General features: G+C 39.5%; 1 protein-coding gene across 7 annotated transcripts in view; it reads left to right on the forward strand.

Annotated features, from left to right (window-relative positions):
- Nucleotides 1-26949, forward strand: part of IWS1 (interacts with SUPT6H, CTD assembly factor 1) — a 52356-nt gene that overhangs the window by 16931 nt on the left and 8476 nt on the right. For 2 of the 7 annotated variants that reach the window (XM_030324486.2, XM_030324485.2), the window contains exons 3-14: nucleotides 224-1373; nucleotides 2785-2977; nucleotides 3521-3578; nucleotides 9167-9264; nucleotides 9861-10011; nucleotides 10566-10648; nucleotides 12221-12350; nucleotides 13221-13338; nucleotides 14987-15098; nucleotides 15651-15707; nucleotides 18728-18839; nucleotides 23441-24391. In XM_030324486.2, the coding sequence (XP_030180346.1) occupies nucleotides 224-1373; nucleotides 2785-2977; nucleotides 3521-3578; nucleotides 9167-9264; nucleotides 9861-10011; nucleotides 10566-10648; nucleotides 12221-12350; nucleotides 13221-13338; nucleotides 14987-15098; nucleotides 15651-15707; nucleotides 18728-18839; nucleotides 23441-23572 (2394 nt within the window). In that variant the 3' untranslated portion in view covers nucleotides 23573-24391. Of the gene's footprint in view, nucleotides 1-223; nucleotides 1374-2784; nucleotides 2978-3520; nucleotides 3579-9166; nucleotides 9265-9860; nucleotides 10012-10565; nucleotides 10649-12220; nucleotides 12351-13220; nucleotides 13339-14986; nucleotides 15099-15650; nucleotides 15708-18727; nucleotides 18840-19315; nucleotides 19532-23440; nucleotides 24392-26949 lie in introns of those variants that run through there. The other 5 variants (XM_032594387.1, XM_030324488.1, XM_030324487.1 and 2 more) reach the window with 4 other exon arrangements.

The following is a 26949-nucleotide window of genomic DNA, read 5'->3' on the forward strand; positions in this document are numbered from 1 at the left end:
TGAAAACTGGTTATCTTTTCCCATTATGGGATCTAAACCATGTTAGCCATTTCACAGGTAGATGGTCTTCTTTAAAGTGGGGTGTTTCTATATAGGTGTGGAACAAGAATTTTTTTTGACGTGTGCATATTCCTGTATTTGAAAAAATGTTGAGAAATTTTAACATTTCTCTACTAAACGTTTTTCTTGCACTTTACTAATTTTTTCGCCCTTGATATTTTAGAATGAACCTAGTGATCGAGAGGATGGCCTCAACAAAAGACATCATGTGACGGATTCTGAGAATGATGACCCCTCAAACCTTAATGCCAGTGACTCTGAAAGTGAGGAGCTTCAAAGGCAAAAGGACAGTGACTCTGAATCTGAGGAGCATGCAGAGCCTGTTGCAAGTGATTCTGAAAATGAGGACACTCATCAGCGTGCGAGTGACTCTGAGAGTGAGGAGACCAGGAAGCTACCTGTCAGTGATTCGGAAAATGAGGACCTTCTTAATGGGCACGCAACTGATTCAGAAAATGAAGATGTTAGAAAGCATCCTGCCAGTGATTCAGAGATGGAAGAGCTCCCCAAAAGTCCTGCTAGTGACTCTGAAACAGAGGATGTTCTAAAACCTCAAATCAGTGACTCCGAGAGTGAGGAGCCCCCACAGCACCAGGCCAGTGATTCCGAAAACGAGGAGCTTCCCAAGCCTAGAATTAGTGATTCGGAAAGTGAGGAGCTTCCTAAGCCTCGGGTCAGTGACTCGGAGAGTGAGGAGCCTCAGAGGACTCAGGCCAGCGACTCGGAAAATGAGGAGCTTCCCAAACCCCGTGTCAGTGACTCAGAAAGTGAGGACCCACCACGGCACCAAGCCAGCGACTCAGAAAATGAGGAGCTTCCCAAACCCCGTGTCAGTGACTCGGAAAGTGAGGGACCCCCACGGCACCAAGCCAGCGACTCAGAAAATGAGGAGCTTCCCAAACCCCGTGTCAGTGATTCGGAAAGTGAGGACCCCCCAAGGAACCAGGCCAGTGATTCAGAAAACGAGGAGCTTCCCAAGCCCCGAGTCAGTGACTCTGAGAGCGAGGAGCCTCAGAAGGGACCCGCCAGTGATTCCGAAACTGAGGATGCCTCCAGGCACAAAGAGAAGCCAGAGTCGGACGAGGACAGCGATGGGGAGAACAAGGGAGAGGATGCAGAAATGCAGAAGGACTCCTTTCGTTCAGATAGCCATATAGACAGAAAAAGGATCCAGAGTTCAGACAGTGAGGAGGAGGAACCCAAAAGGCCAAAAATTGACAGTGACGAAGATGAAGAAAAAGTCGGGGAAGAGGAGAAAGTAGCAAAGCGAAAAGCTGCTGTGCTTTCTGACAGTGAAGATGAAGAGAAAGCATGTAAGGATGCTTCCTTTTTTGAACTGTTTGTGCATAGTTTTCATTCTTGTCTGAGCTTGTGACTGTGAAGCTCTGTGTGTTTCTGAAATGTTAGATCTCTACTATCTCATTCAACTTGATATTCTAAAATATCACTAGGACACTAGTTTTGCTTGGTTTTCAGGGGCCGATCTTAGTATTAAATTGGCTTTGAGTTGTTTTAGGAGCACTGGTTAAGGTCTTACTGGTTCAAAACAGTAAACTAATGGAGTTTCCATGGGAACATGAAAGATAGTTTTCTGTGGGGAAGAGTAATATTTCAAAGAAATCTGTTTATGTGCAAACCCAGCTGGATGCAGACTTGGCTGTGGATCTGACAGTTAATCCGTTAGATCCCATGTAGATAGTGACTGAGCTCCCATGGGTACCTGTCTTGTTAAACATCGTCAGATAGTTGCCAAATACAAGGAAGTTTGTGAGGGACTATATTTAGAGACTCCGTGTCTCTTTCCAGTCTTTGCTAGCTGGGCCCCTATTTTCATGGATAATAGTTTTCACTTCATTACTTTTTTTTAATGTTTATTTATTTTAAGAGAGCATGAGCAGGGGAGGGGCAGAGAGAAAGGGAGGGAGAGAATCCAAAGCAGGCTCTGCACTGGCAGCGCAGAGCCTGATGTAGGACTCAACCTTACGAGTGAGAAATCATGACCTTTGAAATCATGACCTGAGCCGAAATCAAGAGTCGGACACTTAACGACTGAGCCACCCAGGTACCCCTTGATTACTTTTTTATGAAACTTACTTTTGAGTGGGGAGAAGACATATTTCCTTATGACCTGGCAGTTATAGGAGAAGGAAAAAGAGCCTCACACATGTGCCAGCTAGTTTACTGGGGGAGATGAGAAATTCCAAACCGACCAGTGATGATCAGGAAGTAAGGGGATTCCATAAAAGAATATCTAAACCTTTTCAGTGCTGCTAATACTCAGCAAAATAGAAGGGACTCTAATTCTGCATATCATTGCAGTCTTCAGTTTTTCTGTTCCCCCAAAGGAAAGGTGCCTATTGATGCCCACTTTTATGTTGACAGTTTCGTTCTTCATCTTCTGGCCCCTTTTTCCTAAACAATAACAGATAATTGTAATATGACTCTGAACCTTTTAGTACCGTTCTTTTTAAATCAAGTATTTATTTAATTTCTGCACCCAGCATGGGGCTCCAGCTCATGACTCGGGTTAAGAGTCTCTTGCTCCTCTGACTGAGCCAGCCAGGTGCCCCTAGTTATTTTTCTTTTTAATTATTATTCTAAGCTGTGTGTTAGGAGCCCTTTGATTTTTGCTGAGTACTGCCATTTTAAAAGCACATGTTATTCTTAGTAATACCATGATCGTGACAAATAAGATTAAGGATATTTTGAACTTTTTTTTCACAGCAGCAAAGAAGAGTCGGGTTGTCTCTGATGCAGATGACTCTGACAGTGATGTTGTATCAGATAAACCAGGCAAGAGAGAGAAGACTCTAGCTTCTGACAGTGAAGAAGAAGCAGGAAAAGAAGAATTGTCTGATAAGAAGAACGAAGAGAAGGATCTGTTTGGGAGTGATAGTGAGTCGGGGAACGAAGAAGAGTAAGTGACAGCATAACGTGAGTTTTCAAGGGTTCATGTGAGGTGGTAGAGAGGGGTTTGTCTTTTAAGTTTTTTAAACTTGTATTAAAATTTTATTGGGAGGTGATACAGTATATCCTGCCCTATTGCATGATTTTGGGGGATTCAGGATTTCAGTTCCTGAACTATTGTTACGTACTATAAATAACATAGATGAATCTCAGAATATTAAGTGAAAGAAAAAGAGGACATGTCTGATTCCACTTATGTGAAGTTCAAGAGCAGGCAAAATTAATCTGTGATGACGGCAATCAGAATGGTGGTTGGCTTTAAGATGTTCATGTAGGGTATTGACTGGAAAGGGATGAACTTTCTGGAGAGATCAAGTTGTTCTATATTTTGATTAGGGTAATGGCTATGTGAATGTTGTCTTTTCTCAAAACCCACTGAAACGGACACTTAAGATCTGCACATTTGATGATATGTAAATTGTATCTTGTTAGAAAAAGATTTTGTGGTTCCTGTGTAAATGAGAAGAAAGCAAATGATTTCCTTCTCTTCTAGAAATCTTATTGCAGACATATTTGGAGAATCTGGTGATGAAGAGGAAGAAGAATTTACAGTAAGTATAAGATGGAGATATTTCTTTAAATATGCTCTTTCTATTTCTGTGACAGTGGTTCCCAAATAGGTAATTCCAATAAGTAGAAGTAAACAGGTATGTAAAGGCACCTGAGTAGCTCAGTCGAGCATCGGACTTCACAGCTCATGATCTTGAGGTTTGTGAGTTCAGGATCATTGCTGTCAGCCTGTTAATGCAGAGCCCGCTTCAGATCCCCCATGCCCCTCTCTGCCCCTCCCCTGCTTGCGCTCTCTCAATAATGTTTTTTTTTTTAAAAAAAAAAACAAAAAACAAGTGTGTATTCAGTAGAAAAATCGAGAAGAAAGGATTCAGAAAGTGGAATAAAAGTGTATACAGAGGCATAGAAGGAAAGTAACAGGCAAAATTGAATTAATTGGGAGGAACATGTTAAGAGATGACAGAAGGTACGTTATAATGCTGAAGAGAAGGATTCACAGTACTTATGGAACTTGTGATTCTAGCTGTGGTAGGCTAGGTAATTTGGACCAACCTTTCTGCTAAGGACAACTAGAAAAGCTAGACAAAATACTTAAAAATCTCATCAGCAGAGGAATAAGGTAACAAAGAATTACTAAGCCCAAAGCTAGCAAAAGACAGATACCTAAACAGGTAAGCTCGGACTGGGTGTCTTATGTAAGAGATGAATCACTGGGTTCTGCTCCTGAAACCAAGACTACACTGTATGTTAACTAACTTGAGAATAAAAAAATAACAAAAAATAATTTAAAAAATGAACAGTTAAAAAAGAAAAGAGATAAGCTCAGCATTTAAAATGCTTTTTCTGGGACGTTTGCCTGTTCATGCTGAGAGGCTAGTCATATTTTAAAAAGAATTTTTTTTTAATGTTTGTTTATATTTGAGAGAGAGAGAGAGTGGGAAAGGGCAGAGAGAGGAGGAGACACAGAATCTGAAGCAGGCTCCAGGCTCTGAACTGTCAGCAAAGAGCCCATTGTGGTCCTCAAACTCACGAATCGCGAAATCATGATCTGAGCCGAAGTTGGATGTTTAACCAACTGAGCCACCCAGGTGCCCCGAGGTTGGTCATATTTTTGACAGTTTCTGGGCTCAAGAGACAGTATTTGGAGGTCAGAGCCTGCTGAGATTAGGAGACCCTTGAAAACCTCTTGCTCTTAACTCTTGCCTGCTGCTCTCAGGCACCTGACATATGTAAACAAATCCCTTCAGGACAAAGGTAGCATCATCACAGGCCTCATTATTTCTGTAGTTTATCAGATATGCAATGTGGTACCTAATTGTCAATAACGTTAAAAAGAAACAATGGTGACATCAGACAATAGAAATAGACCTTGAGGCTCTAGATAATAAGAATTTTAGATGTTGCCTTAAAAAAAGCTCTTCAGGGAGGTAAAAGGTAAGAAATTTTGTCAGAGCAAACAATGAGAACTGAGTAGAAATTCTGAAACTGTAAAATTACAGTAACTGAAATTAATTCCATGGATGAGTTTAACAACAGATTAGATTTATTTGAAAAGGAGTGAACTGATGGATGATAGGTTAGAAGGAGCTATTTAGAATGAAGAATTAAGATATGTAAAAGAATAAAATGTAAATTATACATGAGAAGGTTTAACATAGGTTGAATCTTAGGAGAGGAAAAAAATGTATGTGGCAGAAGCAGTAAAGGAAATGATACATAAAGCTAGAGATTCTAGAAGTACAAATTATGAGCAGGATAAATGCAATGATACGATGAAATCTACACCTAAATACATCATAGTAGAATTGCAAGAAACCAAAAAAGACTGGGAAATATTAACAGTAGCCAGAGGGGGAAAATATTACATTCAGAGAGGCAAAGATTAGACTGTAACAGCTGACTTCTTAGTAGAAACAGTAGAATCCAATAATTTCAAACTCAGTGTTCTGTTATAGTCAGCAAAAATATTTGTCAGGAATGAAGATTCCCTCCTAGTTCATCTTACCAGGATACCAATTGAAGGAGATACAAAAGGCAGAAAATCTCAGGTGGAAGGTCAAGGACTCAGGGAGGAAAAAAACAACAAAAGTATGTGGGTAAATCTAAATGAGTATTGATGCTACAAAAAAAAGTTCTGTCTAGTGTAGATTAAAATATGTATAAAATTTCAAACGTGTGACAGCAGTAACAAATTGGGAATGGACATGGTCTTTACAGATATGTAAAAGGATGTCAGTAGACTTTGCATTGTAATCTCTGAAGCAACCACTAAGACGACTAATAGAATGTGTAGCCTCCAACCTAAGGAGGAAAAGATGGAATAGTAAAAGCTAATCCAAAAGAAGGCAAGAGAAAAAAAAAAGAGGTATAGAACAGGGGACGATTGGAAAGTAGTATATGGTAAAGGTAGCAGATTTAAGCTTTGATAACATCTCTGATTATATTCAGTTGAAATGTATCAAGTGCTCCAATTAAAGCACAGAGATGGTCAGACTGGATTTTACAAAATAGCTATATACTCATTTCAAGATTCATATGAAACAGAAGATAAAAGTTGAAAATAAAAGAATGGAAAGAGATACTCTATGAACACTAATCAGAACAAAACTGGCACAGGAGATGGATATCAGAGAGACAGACCTTGATCAAGGCAGAAAAACATTTGAGATAAAGAGGGTCACTTCATAATAAAAAGTTTTTAAAATTGTGTATATATACTACGACAGCTGAAATGTATATACACAACAAAAGTTGACAGCTGCAAAGAGAAATACACAAATCTGTTTTCTGAGTGGAATGTAGCCAATAGAACAAGCAGACCAAAAAGCCACAGAAGAGTGTCTTTTTATGTAATCTGGATATGAATACAAATATAAAAGATTGATGATTGTAAAAGTTAAAATTATTCCTATTCTTTGTCTTGCCTTTTCACATCCTTAATGGAGTCTTTTGATGAACAAGTTTTTAATTTTAATATAAATCAACTTTGCATGTCTTTTCCTTTATGGTGAAACTTTTTGAATTCCAAGAAATTTTTGCTTATCCCTAAGGTCGTAAAGATATTCTCTTTGAATTATTCTCTAGAAGCTTGTTTTAAGCTTTCACATGTAGTTGTACAATTCACCTGTAATGGATAATGGGTGTGTATGAGATAGAAGTCAAGGGATCCCTGGCTGGCTCAGTCTGTGGAGTATGTGACTCTTAATCTCGGGGTCGTAAGTTTGAGCCCCATGTTGGATATAGAGATTACTTAAAAATAAAATGTTTTAGGGGCGCCTGGGTGGCTCAGTTGGTTAAGCGATTGACTTCGGCTTGGGTCATGATCTCGCAGTTTGTGAGTTTGAGCCCCGTGTTGGGCTCTGTGCTGACAGCTCAGAGCCTGGAGCCTACTTCAGATTCTGTGTTTCCCCCTCTCTCTACCCCTCTCCTACTCATGCTCTGTGTCTATCTCTCAATAATAAATAAACGTTAAAAAAATTTTTTAATAAATAAATAAATAAAATGTTTTAAAAAAGAAAAAAGTCAAGGTATATCCCCTCCCCCACCCCATTTGGAATATCCAGTTGACCCAGATCATCCTTTCCTGCTCCTCTGTAGTGCTATCTTTGTCATTACATGTAGTGTCTATGATTTCCAGTCTGTCTCAGCAGTATCTTCTCTGTTTTCTTGGTCTCTTTATCCTTGTACTGTTAATATAGAACTGCTGATATTTGGTTGTATATGTCCTCTAAGCTTGTTATTCCTCAAGATTGCCTTGGCTTTTACTTTTTCCCATTCCCATATAAATTTTAAACCAAGCTTTTGCAAAAATTACAAAATATAGCCAATGTTTTCTGAGTACAAAGCAGTGAAATTGGAACTTCATTACAAAATGAAACAAAATATCCTTGCCACCTAGAAATTTAAGATGTCCTTGTCAGGCTGCCTGGGTGGCTCAGTTGGTTGAGCATATGACTCTGGATTTCAGCTTGGATCATGATCCTAGGGTCATGGGATCGAGCCCTACATTGGGCTCCGTGCTGAGCATGGAACCTGCTTAAAAGATTCTCTCTCTCTCCCACTACCCCTCTCCTCTACTCACAGTCTCTCGCTCAAAAAAAAAAGATTAAAGAAAAAAGACATGTTCGTTAAACAGGTCTTGCATTGAAACATCATTAATTACTAAAGTAAGAGAGTGAAACTAGATGAATTTAGAGTCTAAGATGGTAGCAGGATAGCAGAGTGAAGCTAAGGAAAATAGGAAGAATTCATTCAACAAATATTTGGGAACCTGTATGCCAGATTGCGTGGACATTGCTCTTGTGGAGCTCATACTCAGTTAAGCAGCATTTTACAAGAATAAGATGTGTTTCTCTAGTTTGGAGAGTTAACGATCAGCTTGGTTATAGGTTGAGTTCAGTGAGAAAAACAGCATACTAGGTGAACCATTGGAAAGGTCTTTCTAAGTATGACGTGAAAGTTAGAAGCTATAAAGAAAAGACTGACCATAAAAATAAAATAAAATATTATGCCTGGAAAACATTACCATAAACAAAACAAAACTGCAAATGTGAGGATTGTGCTGTCCCTGTCATTTACAGAGGGCTAATTTCCATAATTTTTATTTTATTTTATTTTTTTAAATGTTTATTTATTTTTGTTTTGAGAGAGAGACAAAGACAGAGCACAAGTGGGGAAGGTGTAGAGAGAGAGAGAAGGACACAGAGATTTTGAAGCAGGCTCCGGGTTCTGCGCTATCAGCAACAAGCCCAACCTGGGGCTCAAACTCACAAACCGTGAGATCATAATCTGAGCTAAGTCAGATGGTTAACGGACTGAGCCACCCAGGTGCTAATTTCCCTAATTTTTAAAGAGCCTTTCCATACCAATAAGACAAAGCTCCAACAGGAAATGGACATAGGCTATTGGGAGTTCCATAGAGAAAGAATTACAAATGGCTTTTAAACATGAAAAAAAAAGGCACTCACCCTTATTCATGCAAAGAAAGATGCCTTTTAGTTTTCAGTCCAGATATTGGCACCTATTAATATTTGATAACCTGTAGTAGTGAGAAGCTGGGGAAACAGGTGTATTTATGCTTTGCTGGAAGGAGAGTTAATTAGTGTAACTTCTGTGGAAAGTTTGGTATTTCACAAAATTTCAAATACATATACCTAAATGTCAGTGGCAAAACGTATAAACAAATTATAGTTGCAGTCATAGGGTGAAATAGTGTAAAGCCTTAAAAATGAGAATACTTTATGCCAATATGAATTGGTCTCCAGATTGTGTTGTTAAATGTGGAAAGTGCAGAACATTGTACTGTACCCAGTGTGTAGAGTATGCTGCCATTTATATAATAAAAGGAGATAGTAAATACATATGTGTACAAATAGGTATATCAGTGTAGGCTTAGCCTATTTCTGGAAGGAGACCTAAGAAAACTAGTAACACTACCGTCTAGCGTGGGAGTCAGTTTTTTTGCTATATGCTTTTTGATACCTGTTTAATTTTTGTTCTTTGTGAATGTATTACTTTAAAAAGGCAAAACATTAAAAAAAAAAAAAAGGCAAAACATTTAAGAGCAGTTATACAGAAGAAAATCTGTAAGAAAGTTGTGATAACCCTGGCAAATTTACCTGGACTTTAGGGTTTTAACCAAGAAGATTTGGAAGAGGAAAAAAGTGAAACCCAGGTAAAAGAAGCAGAAGATTCAGATTCTGATGATAACATAAAGAGAGGAAAACAGTAAGTTTGTTTTATTTTATTTTTTTAATTTGTTAAAGAGAACTTAAAAAATGAAGGTTAGAACCTATCAAACTTTGTTTTTTCTTATTTTGGTTCCTTATTAAGTGTAGGAAAGAACCTGTTCCATTTTTCTTTTACTTCTCTATATACAGCGCTGTCTGAAAATCTGTTTACTTTTGTTATTTTTTTCATTTGCCCTGTGCTCAGCTGTCCTTGATTTGTGGGGTTATATGGTGTCACCTTCACCAAGTAAGCTCTTGACTTACTGAAAAATAACCTAATAATTAGAATACGTTTTTTTTTTTTTTTTTTTTGAGAGAAAAGCTGACTTTGGGATCCCAGGGGCAATAAGGTAAAGTTTTAGCTACAAAATATTAGTCGATTGAATTTCACATACTTTTGTGAGACGGTTGGAATCTGTGTTCAGAGAAGTCTGGTATCTTGAAAGGTGCCAAATTCTAATAAGTACTTGCGCTTTAGAAGAAAGTAGCATTTCATGGAGTTAGAATTAAGAAAGTTGGTGGTTATTAACTGTGACAAAAGGAAATATGTATAAAGGGGGTTTGTATTTCACTTGATTTTGTGTTGCTGCTTAGTATGGACTTTCTGTCGGATTTCGAGATGATGTTGCAGCGGAAGAAGAGCATGAGCGGCAAGCGCAGACGGAATCGTGATGGCGGTACTTTCATCAGTGACGCCGATGACGTAGTGAGTGCCATGATCGTCAAGATGAATGAAGCTGCTGAGGTGAGATGGACCCCTGCCAGCCCCCTCTTGCCTTTCCTCGCTTGATTTGTTGTGTGGCCTTTTCAGGGAAGGGAAAGAAAAAGTAGCTGGCGATCGTGTAGCTGAAATAAGACTGAACATGGGTGTTCAATTGTTGAAATAAATGTATTGATAGGAGTATATTATCTTGTTTTCTGTGTTGGTAGAATTTGAAATTTTCTGTAATTCAAATAGGAGAAAGCATCCAAGTAAACAAGAACAGTAACATTGTTCCCCTAAATTTGTAATTGGTCAGGCTAATTACTCTGATAGTTTTGTAGGTTTGACAGAATTTGGGGTTCTACAAAAAAGCGTATTATCCTTTCTTGTAGAAAAAATTGTTACCCCGCGAAATTGCTGCCTTATTTTAAAGTTTAGGGGGCACCTGGGTGGCTCAGTCAGGTAAAGCATCCAGCTCTTGATCTCAGCTCAGGTCTTGATCTCAGGGTCATGAATTCAAGCCCTGCCTTGGGCTCTATGCTAGGGGTGAAGCCAATAAATACTGCTGTTTGAAAAATCTTTTTCTTCCTGGATAGGAAGACAGACAGTTGAACAATCAAAAAAAGCCAGCACTGAAAAAATTAACATTATTGCCGACTGTGGTCATGCACCTTAAGAAGTAAGTATTGTGTTTTCTTGAAAAATTTTTTTCCTTTTAATGGAATAATATTCAAACTATGTACCAGTGTTCTAGAGATGTTAAAGAATGACTGTCTTCGGGGCGCCTGGATGGCGCAGTCGGTTAAGCGTCCGACTTCAGCCAGGTCACGATCTCGCGGTCCGTGAGTTCGAGCCCCGCGTCAGGCTCTGGGCTGATGGCTCAGAGCCTGGAGCCTGTTTCCGATTCTGTGTCTCCCTCTCTCTCTGCCCCTCCCCCGTTCATGCTCTGTCTCTCTCTGTCCCAAAAATAAATTAAAAAAAAAAAAAAAAAAAAAAAAAAAAAAGAATGACTGTCTTCTATCAATTCACAGAAAAATAGTAATGAATAGAATCTCCTGAATCATGTTACTTCCTCACAGATCTTTAACCTTTGCTCCCTGATACAAACAATCTGTTGCTTCCTCACAGATCTTTAACCTTTGCTCCCTTTGCAAACTGATACTAAGGAAAGAAAAGCACATAAACTACTGCCTTCATTCTTTATAGACCATCTTATCTTGAGTCTGGTAAAGTTGCATCTCCTTTACCGGTGTGGCGGAGAGCAGAGCAGATTCTGAGGGACTACTTGAAACATATATTGTAGAGTCTTATATGACCAGTTATTATCATGAAGTATGTCACTGGTCCTTCTGGAATAAGGATCTTTTTATGGTAGATCCTTGTCATGAGGCTCTTCCATTGGTGTACTCATATTCCTGACTCACTTTGTTTTCTCCTTGAACCTAACCATAGCCAACAGCATAGGCTAGAACTTTCCACTAGAAAATTGCTGCCTTAATCCCAAGAAGCAGTTTTCTGTTGCAGATTTCATATATGTAATATTGTCATAATATGTCAATAGAGTAATTGATTCTGTACATAAAATGGAATTTAAATATTTGTATTTCTTTGGGATTTTTTTTTCTGCTAAGAGAATAATATTCTCCTTGGTGTCCTGCAAAGAATAGCACAGTTCTGGGTTCTCTATCACCTAACTAGTTTGAGAATCTCTGAACATTATTATTATTTTTTTCAGTCGTAATAATTGGAGCTTACTGTCTGTACCATTCATATCAACATTAACCTATCTTGTATAATTCATGTTTTTAACAAATGATCTTTGCCTCTCAAATCTGTTTTTAAAGTAGGAACTACATTTCATATTGCTTTTGAAATAGGATGAAATAATGTATATGAGTAACTTTAAAAGTAGTTTTTGGGGGCGCCTGGGTGGCTCAGTTGGTTAAGCATCCGAGTTCGGCTCAGGTCATGATCTCATGGTCCGTGAGTTCGAGCCCCGCGTTGGGCTCTGTGCTGCCAGCTCAGAGCCTGGAGCCTGCTTCGGATTCTGTGTCTCCCTCTCTCTCTGCCCCTCCCCTGTTCATGCTCTGTCTCTCTGTGTCTCAAAAATAAACAAACATTAAAAAAATAGATAGATAGATAAATAAATAAAGTAGGTTTTGGAAATTTCACTAAACATATAAGAAAATCCAGAGAAAGCTACAGTGCAACCAAGGTTCATAGACTTGACTTTTTTTTTTAATTACTGCAGGCAAGACCTTAAAGAAACATTTATTGACAGCGGTGTGATGTCTGCCATCAAAGAATGGCTCTCCCCTCTACCGGATAGGAGTTTGCCAGCACTAAAGATTCGAGAGGAGCTGTTGAAGATTCTACAAGAGGTTAGAGGCGGATAATTTGACTGTATGCTCCTCTAATTGTCTGTTGTGGTTTGTATAATTACAACCTCTGTGTTTTACCGTATGTTCTTATACATTCTCTCTGACATAGTCTGTCGGAACAGGGGTTTCATGTATATGTGTTTAGTAGGAACATATCAAATAAAATGAGCATAAAAAGGAAGGCCTTTTAAAATTTCATGTAACTATAGAATTGAAAGAAAAAGATCTTGGAGTTGCGGTTGTTTATCTGAGAGTAATCATACAGTAGTGGACATGTTCTGGGGAGGCACTTGAAGTAGAACAGGCACCAACTTCAGTCAGATAAACTTGCATGTGAGTCTTGAGCTGGGCTGCCTTTATGTGGCTGTGACACCTTGGGCAGGCTACTTAACTTCTGAAGGAATTCCCAAGGAACTTCCTTTGTGCCAGGTGTTCATACATGTTTTGGTTCATTTATTCCTCACGACAAACCTGCAAGGTAGGTGTATTGTCTTCATTCTACAGATGAGGAAATTAAGACTCGGAGAAGTTAAATGACTTGTCCAAGGTCACATAACTAGCAGATGGCTATGCTTGGGTTCAGACTGATTCAGAGGCCTGTATTGACTCTTGTTTTAAACTACTAACCTCTGAGTGTGGTTAGTATACATTTTCTCACATTAAGTTTTACTTTGACTCAGTATAATACGGAACTCTCAACTTTTGATGTGAACACAGAGTATCTTTGTGTTCAATGTCTGCAGATCCTGAAAATGGATTTTTTGTTACTCTGTTGTGAATGAACCAGACCTTGGAGGTCCTCTAGAGTAGATTGGCAGGACTCCCAGCTTCTGAGTGATTAATGTGTATGTATGTGTTTATGTTCCCCAGCTACCTAGTGTGAGCCAGGAGACCCTGAAGCATAGTGGGATTGGACGAGCAGTGATGTATCTCTATAAACACCCCAAGGAATCAAGGTCCAACAAGGATATGGCAGGGAAATTAATCAGTATGTACATTTTGCTTTTTGTTTGTTGTGTTTGTGTATATCAGAAAGACATGTATATATAACTATATTTTTGTCAAGATTCATTTAAAATGAGTTCATAAAGTAGAATAGAAAATTTTTTGGTAATTTCTTATAGGTACCAGGTTTTTTTTTTAACCCTTAGACTTAAAATGTTTCTCAGCAGATTTAAGTATGCTGTCGATATTAAAGATAGCAAGTGAAAAGTTGTCTAAGCCTGGATCAAGAGCATGTATAGAGAGGGGTTAGTGTACAGGCCCTAGAGTCAGTCATACCTGGGTTCAAATCCTTACTGCATATCCTTAGGCAAGTGATTTAAGCTCTAAGCCTTGGTTTCCTCCTCTGTAAAATAATTATGTATTCACTTAAGTAAAAGTTACATGAGAGGATATATATAAAGCATGGTGCTTAGCACATAGTTAGTCCTCAAGAAATGTTAGCCACTAATGCTATTGTTGTTAACTTTTATAATGATCTCCAAAGCCTTTTGCATGTTCTATTTAATGATACCAGAGAAATCCAGGAGTCTGGATGAAATTCATCTAATCTGTTACCATATCATTTATGAAATCTTTCAGTTTTAAGAATGAAACCATGTGTGTTTTCATCGTTCTCCTTAACTCTTCCTGTGCTCTTTGTTGGGAAGGAATGTTTTAAACTTCAAGGGTATATCAAAAAATAACTACTCCTCTATGTGAATACAGTAATTATTTTTCTCCTCAACTTCTGAGATTATCAAAACTTTTTGAGAGAAATTTATTTTTTGTTATAAATCAGAGAAATGTTACATTTTTGATCTTGTTAATAATTTGTAGTGCGCTATTGTATGAGAACTTTTATGCATTAGTTCTCAACTCTGATTTTGCCCTCTGCTTAGAGAAACAGAGTATTTCCAGTGATACCCATGACTTACTGTAACAGTGATTCTGAATCCAGTAGTGGGGTCGGTGGGTCTGTGTATATAAAGATACATAGGCCCCCTGAGACCCCCTGCTCCCTTCTTACTTGATAACACCTATCTTCTGTGTGTGAAGTTTCCTGCTTATTTTGATAGTGTATTAAGTGGAACATTATGTTGAGGACAAAAACGTCAGTTGGCACTTCTGGACTTTCAATGACTAAACAGTGGGCATGTAGTAGTTTTCTTCATGGTCACGTCCCTGTAGCAGCTTTCTTAGATTTCATGAAATCTAGATTCTACACTGCACTATTAAAATGCAATTTTTGAAGATGTAGACCATTTGACAATTTGACTTGTTTTTGGTTAAAATAGGACGTGGAAGAATTTGAAGATTTTCTATTTTCAGTAAATTGTTAGAAATTAGGCAATGAAATGTCAGCACTGCTAGTGATGACTATCAGAGCGAGTCAGGTGTTACTTTTTGTAAACCTCTGTAGTGGTTATAGAATGACTTTTTTACCCTGAATTTTCTGAATCAGCTGAAGCTGGTGATTATACTGGTATTATGTGCTGCATATATCCTGAAATGATCTTGAAACAATGGTATCTTTAGGGAAAGAATATTCTAAATGCCTGGAATGTTACATCACGCTGGGGTGTGATTGTTTCAGGGAATGGTAGCAGAAATGCTGTTTTGTGGTCTAAACAATCGATTTTTCCTTGTGACAGATGAATGGTCTCGGCCTATATTTGGTCTTACCTCAAACTACAAAGGTATGACAAGAGAAGAAAGAGAGCAGAGAGATCTAGAACAAATGCCTCAACGACGGAGAATGAACAGGTATGAGTAAGCAGAGTAAATATTATTGCAGTAATGCCGTTGTTTTGTAAATAAGATCAATAAGAATCCTGCAAGATGATAGCATTTTGTCTTTTCTGTCACCTTGATATGTCTGTGTAGATCACACCCTTTTAGTTTAAATGTGGTACTCTACCATGAAGGCCCACACTCCCTCCTTTTTTGGTTCCATCTGGTGGAATGTGGCATCTGCCACAGTTTCAAAGGTTGCTTGTACAAAAAAACCTTTCCCTTTCTCAGGCCCATTTTCAAATTCTTAGAAAAAAATTGTTACTGGTTCATTTTGTATCAACAAACCGGATATAGTTGCATCCAGGATGGCAGGGTTATAAGTGACAAAAATGGCAATTACTACTTACCCATGATGAAACCTGGTATACAAATGATCATTAAAAAGAGTAGTACTTCCACAAGATTAGAAGTAATCCCAGATCCGGTGTAAGGGAACTACCTGTGGTCTAAAAGTTGGCTTTGCTATTCTTTTGTTAAATGATTCTGACCTTCCTGGTATCTCATGGATTACTTTTTTCACAGCACTGGTGGCCAGACACCCCGAAGAGACCTGGAAAAGGTGCTGACAGGAGAAGAAAAGTAAGTTTTCTTATTGTATTTTCTTCTTAGATGTCACGTAGAAAATCTTTTGCTTGCTGCTTTGTTTTAAGAAAGATTACAAAGGGGACCATGTTATGTTCACATTGGTGGGGGATGATTTTCAGTTTAGCATTTATTGAATATCCCCAAATACACTGGTACTCTGGAGGATAGAAGATTGAGAAATAGTTCATTCAGTAAAGATTTTGTTGCTGCTTGCTCCATGCTAGACTCTGTTAAGCTGTGGGAATACAAAATTGAATTAAAGATAGTCCATGCTCATAAAAATGTCTGTAGAGGGATTATAGGCAAAGGGCAGAGCTTACATGAAGATATGGGGTTATTGTGCAAGGCCCATTTAAGGGATGGCAAGTAGACTGAAGTGGTTGGGTAGTAGTCTGGTGCCTGAGATGGTGGAAGATAAGGTTGGAAGTGTAGATGTGGGCCAAATTTTGAAGGTGAGGAATTTTTACTTCTGTGATTCTGTAGAAAGTGAGCAGAGACGGGAAATTGTCAGATTGGATTTGGAGTGCTGATGCTGCCAGCATCGTGGTGTAGGGTGGGTTGGAAGGCAGAGGAACTGAAGGCAGTGAAAGAGTTCAACTAAGGTGGTATTGGGGAAGCAGAAGGTTAGAAGACTTATTATTAGCAGGGGCAGAATTGCCAAGAGTTTGTGACTCTGTGGGTGGGGAGTTTGGCTAGAGTTGAAGACACCAACCACAATTTTACTGCAAGTAACTGAGACAGTGATATAACCATTTGCTCAAACGGAGAGGAAGAACAGATTTTGAGGACATAGGTGCGTTCTGGATTGAGTGTAGTTAACGTGAGATACCTAATGGGATGGATATTCCTATAAATATCATGGGTCTGAAACTTGGATTTGGAGCTGGAGACATTATTTGATTGTCATCTCCACAGACAAGGTCGTTGAATCAAGAAAGTATAGGGTAGAAAATAAACCATAAACTGTGCCACTTTGGAAAGGGGTGTAGCCAGTGAAGGCAAGTGAGTACACTTGTCATGCATGTTGGAGAGGACCCTAGGGAAGGGAGGAGGCCATGCTAGAAAGGGGCAGTGGCAAGGGGCATGGGAAGTTGGCAGATGCTGCAGAGGGGCTTGTACAGTGAGTGTTGGCAGTGAGGCAGCACCCAGATTGCAAGAGGAGAGCGAGAGGGGCTGGAGGGTGCTGGCGTTGTTGGTTTAGGGATAGGTTTGATGATGGGACAGACGCCAGCTTCAGGGGGTAATAGGTTATGAGAATTTTCTTTGGCTAGCCACTTAATTTATTCACGTTTTTGAAGATTGTAGAAGCTTGATGTTAAGAATAGATTAAACTAAAAAAAAAAAAAAAAAAAGAACAGATTAAACTCCGTACAAGAGAATAGAAACAATTTAGAATTTTTTTGTCCTTCTCTCCCACACCAACCTATCCACACCCATTCTCCATTTACCCCTAGGGATGGACGGTTACCTAAAAGTTGAGTGATTTGAATGCCGAGACATTTACAAATAGGCCTTAGTTTTGAAGGATGCTAGTCTTAATTTAGTCTCAAATGTGTACATAAAAAGTAACTGTACGTCACACCATCAGATGCTGGCATGGCTGCTGAGAAAGTAGCTCAAAGTAGCTCATACATTGCTGTGGGTAAAATGATACAGCTACTCTGGGAAACAGTTTGGCAGTTTCTTATAAAGTTAAACATGCAGCCACGGTATGACCCAGCACTTAAAAACTCCTGGGCATTTTCCCAGAGAAATGAACACTTGTGTTTGCACAGAAACCCGTAGATGAGCAAACAGCTTTATTCATAATAGTCAAAACTGGAAACAACCCAGATGTCCTTCAGGAAGTGAGTGGTTAAGCTGTGGTACATCCATACTATAGAATACCACCCAGCATTTAAAGGAACAAAATATTGACAGATGTAACAACTTGGATGGGTCCTCAAGGTTATGTTAGTGGATGAAGCTAGTTTCTAAAGATTACATAGTGTATTCCATTTATATAACATTGTTGAAATGCAAAAATCACAGAAATGAAGAGTAGATTCGTGGTCACCAGGGGTTAGAGGCTGGGCAGATGGGGTAGGGAGGTGGATGTGTTTTTATAAAAGGGCACCAGGACAGTCCCTTGTGAATACATGAACCTGCACATGTGATAAAATTGTAAATACACTAACATACAAATAAGCGTAAGTAAAAATGGCAAAATGTAAATAAAAACTGGTGGACTGTATCAACATCAATACCATAGTTGTGTTCTTTTTTGTCGTTGTTGGTTTTTTTTTTTTTTTTAAGTATTTATTTTGAGAGAGCACGCAAGCGAGAGAGGGGCAGGGAGAGGGGGAGAGAATCCCAAACAGGCTCTGTGCCGTCAGTGCAGGGCTCAATCTCATGCCTGTGAGATTTAACCTGGGCCAAGATCAAGAGTCAGATGCCCAACCAACTGAGCCACCCGGGTGCCCCAGTTGTGTTCTTGTAGCATAGTTTTGCATGTTGTTATCATTGGGAGAGACACTAGATCCTTCTGTATTATTTCTTAAACCACATGTAAACCTATAATTATTTCAACTTTTAAAGACAAGAAACAAAAATTACTATATTGCATATACAAAACCACGTAAACTGCTTTATAGGCATACTCCATCTTGAGGGATCATTTTGGCTGTTTGAGTTTTCACGTGACAAGTGAACCTATGAGGAGCTCCACTGGACTAGAGAATTGGAATTTAGGGTTCTGGTGTGGGAAGCAACCTTGGAAAGGAGTGAGGCTTGACTGTGAAGCTGAGGAGAGGCTAGAAGGAATCCTGAAAATGCAGAGGAATTCAGCTTTGGGAGGGAAGTGGAAGAATTCTTAGAGTAAATGTGAGTGATAGCGAGGCCAGCTTAAGACAGCAAAGAGGGCACTTTGGGTGACCTGGGGAGGCAGAGAGGTTTGAGGCACCTGTGCAGTTAAATCAGCTGGGCCCAGCTGTGGGGGGTGCTGCATGACAGCATGCTCTTCTTCCTGTCCTCAGAGCTCTCAGACCTGGAGATCCTGGATTCTGTGCCCGTGCGAGGGTCCCCATGCCCTCAAACAAGGACTACGTTGTCAGACCTAAGTGGAATGTGGAAATGGAGTCATCCAGGGTAAGCAAGCAGGGAAATGGCAACCTGGATCTCAAGTGCACGTTACTGTTTTGTCTTTTTACTCCGTGTGTAATAACTCTTAACAGCTCTTAGGTTTATCTCATTTAAAGAGAGCTGTTTTCTGGCCTCTTAGCTAGCCAGATCACTCATTGCTTGTGAGCTTTACTTCAGACTTAAAGCAACATTATCCAGCCAGGAAGTTTCTTCTCATTAATCCCTTTGTTTCAACTGAATCTTGAAGCCTAGAGTGTTTTCATGCAGTCATTTTTTTAGAGCCATGAGAAACAACTCCCCTGCTTCTGCAGTCTTCCCCCACCCCCAACCCCCCCGCCCTTTCTCTTCAGCTGTTTTAAGTAATTCTGTTGTGAAATATTTAGGGCAGATACTTCCTCTGTCATCATTGTAAATACTACTCCGTGATCTACATTGCTCTTCAGTAATCTCTTTTTATTCTCCATTCAAACCACTCTTTCTAGCCTGGTATTCTTAAAAAGGGCCTAAGCCGATTGGAAAAGCATAAGAGGCGATTTGCAGAACAGAAACGACTCAGCAAAGTGCACCGTGCTGTCAAGTTCAGCATTGAAGGCAACAGGATGCCCCTGTAGTCCTGGCCCTACCAGAGTGTATCCGGGAGGTATCCCCAAGGAAGCATGCTCTGTGCATGGGCTTGAATTGTCAGCAGCTAGAGTGAAAACAAGTGTGCGTGTGCTTTCTTAACCAGAAAAGGCCTGGCCCACTTTTAGTTACTGAAGTAATGAACTTAACAAACACTTTGTGACTTTCAAGTCCTACTGAATGTTTAGAAATGGATATGGAAGTCGCTTCCTTTATTGGTACCCCAGGAATTCATATATAATTAAGTCCCTGATGAGCATTTGGTCTTCCTCTTACCCATTTTTATTGAAAATGCTTTTTTAGGGTCCAGGATCATAGCGGTCTGCATTACAGGCATGTGAATGTAAATGTAGCCTCTTAGTGGAAGGGAGGTGGCTTTTTCCCACATTGTCTGTGTGCATTTGAGGGCCCAGTGCATAAAGCCTTGCACTGAACTCTTAGGAGATAAATTTGATTGATGGTCAGAAATGAAAGAGTTGGGACCGTTCCTGCAGCCAGACTCACTCCCTGCTGTGCTCTGAGGTTAACAGCAGTGCCTTGTGGCAGGGTGCTCTGAAGAGTCTGAGTGTGTTGCCTTCTTGTGACTTCTCTGGGACCCCTGCTTGGGCAGCTCTTTTCACAGACTACACTCACCTCTGTGCGCGTTCGTTTTTGCTGTTCAGCTGCAGTCAAAACAAAGCACACCCTTTCTTTCTTACTGAGAATAGCTGGAAGATAGAAGAGCACTACTGCTTCAGAGCCAAGAACTTTTTCGTAACTTCCCTCCCCTTTTTTGTACTTTTACCCATAAAAACGTCCCCTGACCTCCCTTCTCTCCCTCAGCCACCCCTCTTTCTTTTACCTGGTTTTCACTGTCTTTCCCTCTTTCTATCCCTCTCCCTGGTAGTTTTTCCTCCCCAATATACTTACTTTTGAGAATTGAGAACCACAATCTGGCAAAGAAATTATAATACAGAGTCTCAGTGGCCACTCTTCTTTGGAAGCCTGTTGGTGTTTTGAAGGGCATGTGCCCTCCTCTCCCAGTATGTGACGGAGAGGCGGGAAGAGAGAAGTGACCAGCAGGAGGAGAGGGAAACTTAAGCTGAATTCCTTTCCTTCATCCCACACCCCCCAGGTCATAATGTGCCAGTATTTACCTAGGCCTGAGTCTGGCTGATAGAGTTCTGTCAGAAAACAAATACGGCATGATCCAGAAAGCTGGTGGTTTCATGTTACATTTTAGGATGTTGTCCTTAAACCACCTGATACCGTTTCCCCAGTTCAGGATGAATCCTTACAGATTCACTCAGGGCTTTCACGAACCACAGAGACACGAAGAGTACTATTAGAAAACGTATTTTCCAAGAAGAAAATTGGAGTGAGTAAATGGCTTTCAAATGAAATGCTCGTTGTTTTAAATGTCATTTTTATCTTTGAAATTACATAAGTGAATATAAAAGACTATAGAATAACCCATCCCCAAAACCCTGCTCTTCCTCAGAGTCCCCACTATTAACAGTTTGATGTGTTAAATGTATTTCCAGTAATGTTTCAAAGTTGGTTTTTTTCTGGTTGTAATTATAGAAAAATTTGAGATTAGAAAGGGAAATTGCCCACAATTCAAAAGCAGTTTGATACCATTTTTGCCCTTTTTTTCTATTGATAACTTTCATATAATTACAATTATTCTGTATATAATTTTGGTCACTTCTCCTCGTTAAACCACCTTATAGTTTTATCACTTATAATGGATGCCTAATAGTCTATCATGTGAATATATAATTTGTTTATTTATTCCTCTGTGGTTTCTGATTTTTCACTCCTAAATAATGCAGTAACCTATACTACATTGTATGTTTATATGTTAATTTATTCCATGGAGTGCTTTTAAGATAACACTAAAATGACAAAAAGCAATGTATGTTTTTTTATAACCTTTTAAATGCAGAAAGCACAAATAAAATTACTGTCAGTTGTAATTCCACCACACCTTAATATTAACATTTTGGGTTATTTCCTTTTTGTCCTCTTTATATTGTACATAAACATTGCTGGTTTTGTGCTTTGGTATTTTTGTTTTCAAATTTTATGCAAAATTGTTATTTTATACTTTGTTGGATTTGTGTTTTACTTAACACGGTAAACATTCATTTGAGTAAACATTTTTCAGTGACTTAATATTGTGTCCAAATACAGTCGTACCATAATTTTTTAAAGCAAACCTATCTTGCTGATCTTTTAAGCTGCTTTTGGTTTTTCTCTGATAAAACAGTGCAGCATACACTTTTACTGTCCTAAGGAAGTGGTACAGAGTTGAATCAGGAGAGAGATCACTGAATTTGGCATGTTAGGTACTATATCCTGTGTGTTTCCAGGCTTGGGGAAACTAGGCATCTGCCAGCCACAAGTCTTAAAAGTTACAGGACTAGGTAGGAGTGGATTCGTGTCACCTGGGTATGTCCCATTTGAGGAGGCTAGAGGGCTCAGATTGTCAGGGTCCTGGGAGACAGTATTGGCTGGTGTGTACAGCTGCTGGGAGTTGAGTAATTGGTGCAGATCTGAGCAGGTAAGGCTTCTGATGTGGACTAACTACTAAGAATCAGGGCACATTGTCTGAAAGGAGGTCACATATCTAGGACCGTCTAGGAAATCTGGGGCTTCGATAGCGTGAGAGAAGCATAGTTGTTTCTCATCTGGTAATGAATATTTATGCTAACTCAGAGTCCTAGTGCCAAGTGTTAAATTGATATAAAATAATATTTGGACGTGGGATTGTTTCAGAAAATCTAGGGTGGATGATCTACATGGCTCCTGTTCAAGACTGACAGGAGCTCCTGTGTGAGGTACACGCTGAGTCTAGAGGTGGAGTGAGACTTGGGGGGCTCCCCAGCTCAAAGGAACATCCCCACACTGGCCCCACCCCCAGAGTGTCTTCTGGGCCCTCCCTTCTTTTAGCAGTCTCAGAATTGAGCTGCACAGATGATTCGGTAGTAAACATCTGGGGAGAAGAATTAGAAAAACTCCTCTCTTTATAAACCACTCAACATTCTTAAAGATCAGAATTGTCAGTAACACTAGTCAACAAGAAGAATTGGCTCTGATCTTTGATAGAAGTGGCAGACCTTCTCAGCATTTCTAACAGTATCGATTTCTGGAGACTGCATCTCTTCAAGACGCGTAGTTGTTTCAAATAATGAAAAAAATAACCAAAACCAAATCTTAAAACTAAGAGGCTAGCAGGAACAGATGCAAGAAGTGGTAAGCCCCTTGGATCCAAGGCTTAATTTACTTTTCTTCTTGTATCCAGTATACTTATCATAAATCTGATCCGTCCCAAAGTAGTGGTAATGATGGTAACAGCTGATACTTATTTTGAGCACTGACTGTGTGCTAGTATTTGACGGTATTCCCTCATTTACCTCTCCTGGCGGTCCCGAAAGTACAGACCAGGGGCCAGATTTGCCCAGGGCTACAGAACCTGCTGAGGCCAAGCAGAGATTCACTTCAAGTCTGAAACAAGAGCTCCACCGCCTGACGGGTTCGCTTTACTCATCCTCTAACCTCGTTCATCAGGCTTCATGCTTTTTCTCAGGTGACTTTCCTTGCCTCAGAAGATCAGTCATTCTTCATGCCGGCACTGTTTGAAGGTGAATATGACAAGCTGTCAGCTCCATGCTGACCTTTGAAAGGGAAAAGCATACAGTCAGAATCTAATTTGATGGAATTGCAGGGGGGAATCATAGTTTAAATCGTCCCTCTTCCATCTAGATATCTATGGACTGAGGCAAAATTTTAAAATAAGGCACAGTTCGTTACTCTTCATTGAGAGCGTTTAACGTGTACATTGCTAACGCTTGCTCTATTCCTGAGGTCACCAAAGCAGATTAATATCTCTGATTATTCCAGAGATAAGAGCCCTTTTTAACTTTCAGACAAACGGAGGTGAAAGGCAAAACTGGATTTGTGTATTTCAATAATTTGCTCTTTAATTTTTACCCCACTCTTAGTTTCAGGGGACCTCCAAGAAGGGTATCAGTCGACTGGATAAACAGATGAGAAAGTTCACAGATATCAGGAAAAAAAGCAGATCTGCACACGCAGTGAAAATCAGCATCGAGGGCAATAAAATGCCATTGTGACCTTGCCTGGGATGTGTCCCCATCTCTAAGAAATGCGCAATGGACTCTTTGGAGAAAGAAGAGGATATTTTAAATTTTTTTTTTTTTAGTGTTTCTGTAAATGCTTCTGCTTGTATCAAATGTCATAGGACTTGCATTTCTCTCACTTGTATTTAAAACTGTTTGTTGTGTACTTTGTACAGAAGACTACTACTCATACTTCTATAAACTTTACACAATAAAGTTCCATTCTGGTTTTGGGGGGCTGTCTCTTCATTGTCTTAGAGGATCCATTCTCAGTGGGGGGTGAAAATTGGTTTTTGGTGAGGGAAAAAAGTCTTAAATATTACAGTGGTTTGTAAACTGTCCGTGTTCAGCCTACCTGACTGTGGCATAATAAGGAATTTGTCTGGTCTCTATCTTGGGTTCCTAACAAGGAGCTTCTAAACCGTGTGGGTGGTAGGAATGTCTTTGTGACGCTAATGAGGTGGCTCATGGTAGGCCCCTAGATAGCTTTAGGGTGGGGGCTGTTACCAGAAAGATCCACCATGTAATTTGAGGGTTGAGACTTTGGGCAGGCCTGATGCATGATTGGCGTGAGGGGATTGAGTCCAGTCACGTGCCCAATGATGTCATCGATCATGCCTGCGTAGTGAAACCCCAGTTAAGAACTCCTGACCCGGAAGCTCACTGGGGCTTCCTGATGGGTGAGCACACTGAGCTGAGATGGTGATGTGCCTTCATTCCACAAGGAGAGTGTGTGGAAGCTGTCTCCTCCCAGAACTTGCCCTGTGTGTCTTCATTTCGTTGGTCTTCCTTTGTAATAAAAATGATCATAAACATAGTGCTTTCCTGAGTTCTGGTGGTCATTTTAGCAAATTTTTGAACCTGAGGGGTTCATGGAAACCCCCAGATTTGTAACCAGTTAGTTAAAAGTGGGCATGGACCCACTTGCTGCTGGCATCCAAAATGGGGGCAGTATTGTGGAAGACTGAGCCCTTAAACCTTGGGGAGTGCAGTGCTAACTCCCAAGTGGTTAGCGTCAGAATTGAATCGCAGTACCCTAGTTGGGGTTGAAAGGAAATACCAACAAAATCTTATTTCTTACTGTTTGTCTTGTTAGGGAAACTTTAATTACTTGATTTTAATTAATTTACATAGATGTTTTCTCCTGGGAAGGTTGCTATAATGAAAAACAGGGTGAGAAATACCGCCGTTAGAGGAAATGTGGATATAACTGAAAATTACTGTGCCAGTTACTGATGGCAGTTGGGCAGTTGGGATAGATAATTATAGTTTGTGGCTGTATTTTGTTTTTGTGATACTTTGAACTTACTTTAGTAGTCTCTAGATTTAATTATGAAGAATCTTTAATTAGTCAAAATGACTAAACCCAAGAACCAGTAATTCTTTTTTATTTTTTACATTTTATTTATTTTTGAGAGAGAGAGCACAAGTGGGGGAGAGGCAGAGAGAGAGAGGGAGACACGGAATCCGAAGCAGGCTCCAGGCTCTGAGCTATCAGCACAGGGCCTGACGTGGGCTCGAACTCCCAAACCCTGAGATCGTGACCTGAGCTGAAGTTGGACGCTTAACCGACTGAGCCACCCAGGCACCCCACCAGTAATTCATTTTAATTGTAGAAATTCTACTCATACAAATTGGAATAGGGTTTCTGACAACCTGGATTTTCAAAAAAACATGAAAACCTCACCATAAAAGCTTTTGAACAGACAAAATAACATGCAGTGTATGCATTTTACTCAGAAGAATCTCAGAATCTCTGCATTTGCTTTCAACAAGCTTAGAAGCACAGATGGAATAGTGAGCTATAAAAGGCAGGTACGTAAAGATATTACTAGGTGCTTGCTAACCACTAGATGGAAACCATTGCTTTCTACACTATCCATTTGCTTCATATAAATGGCCTCAAAAAAACTTGTGAGAGCAAAAAAAAAAAAAGCACAGCCACCTATTGAAGCCCATGTTGATGACCCTGGTCATTAAAAATTCTAAACAAGAAAGGTAAGAGTCATACTTTCTAAAAAAAAAGATTTAAAGTTTACCAATATAGCATTTTGCCATTTGATAGGGTAAGCTCCAGTTACCTGATGGTTTCTCCCGTGTAGGGTAAAACTGTTGGTGCCAGGTGTAAAGTCACAATCATGCCTGAGGAATTCAAAATGATGCGGAATTTGTCTTATATGGAAGAAGATTGTTTCTGTATAAATGAGCCTTGGTCAATGGGTTATTTTAGAAATTGCCAAACCTGGCCCAACAGTGGCTTTTTTTTTTTTTAATGTTGGAAATATTTCCAGCTAACCATTATGTGGCAAGATTGGCAAAATAAACTCCCAGTATGCCCTTCACCTATATTTAACCAATTGTGAACATTTGTAACATTTACACATATGAGTAACTTGCTGACAGCTTGCTTCTTGCTTCCCAAATAGTTAAGCATATTTCTCTCCACAGGACCTTGAGTTTGTCCCAGTGTTTGGTGGTGGTAACTTTGACCATTTGAATGGAGTGAAACAATCATTTTGTTTCCCGTTAAAAGAATTGTTGACTAATTATAATTATTCTAAGTTAATTGTAAATATGTAAAATACACATAAAATCTGACATCTTAAAGGACCATCTTAAGTGTACAGTTAGTGACATTGTTCACTCTTGTTTGCAATAACCACTTCCTTTCATCTCCAGAAATCTTTTCATGTTAATAAAGTGAAACTACCCATTGAATAGTAACTCCACATTCTCTCCCCCCCACCCAGCACTGGCAATCACTGTTCTACTTTGTCTATGATTTTGACTATGACTCTTACGTAAATGGAATCATACATTATTTATCCTTTTTGACTGGTGTATTCACTTAGCACAATGTTCTCAAGGTTCATTCATGTTGAAATGTATCAGCATTTTCTTCCATTTTAAGGCTGAATAATAAATACTCTTGTATGTAGATACCATGGTTAGCTTATCCATTCATCATCTGTTCATGGACATTTGGGTTGCTTTTACCTTTTGTTGTTAATAATGCTGCCATGAACATGGGTGTGCAAATATTTCTTTGAGACTCTGCTTTCAATTCTTTGAAGTAATTCTACCCAGAGGTAGAATTGTTGGATCTTACGGTAATTCTAATCTTAAGGAACTGCCATTATGTTTTCCATAATGGTTGCACCATTTTACATTCCTACCAATAGTGCAAAGGATTCCAATTTGTCCACCACCACACCAACACTTATTTTTGGTGTGTGTGTGTGTGTGTGTGTGTGTGTGTGTGTGTGTGTGTGTGTTTTAATAGTAGCCATCCTAATGGGTGTGAGGTGGTACGTCATTGTGTTTTTGATTTGTATTCTGATGATTAGTGATATTGAACATCTTATTTTAGT

This window comes from Lynx canadensis, chromosome C1 (assembly GCF_007474595.2).
Source record: "Lynx canadensis isolate LIC74 chromosome C1, mLynCan4.pri.v2, whole genome shotgun sequence".
Classification (NCBI taxonomy): Eukaryota; Metazoa; Chordata; class Mammalia; order Carnivora; family Felidae; genus Lynx; species Lynx canadensis.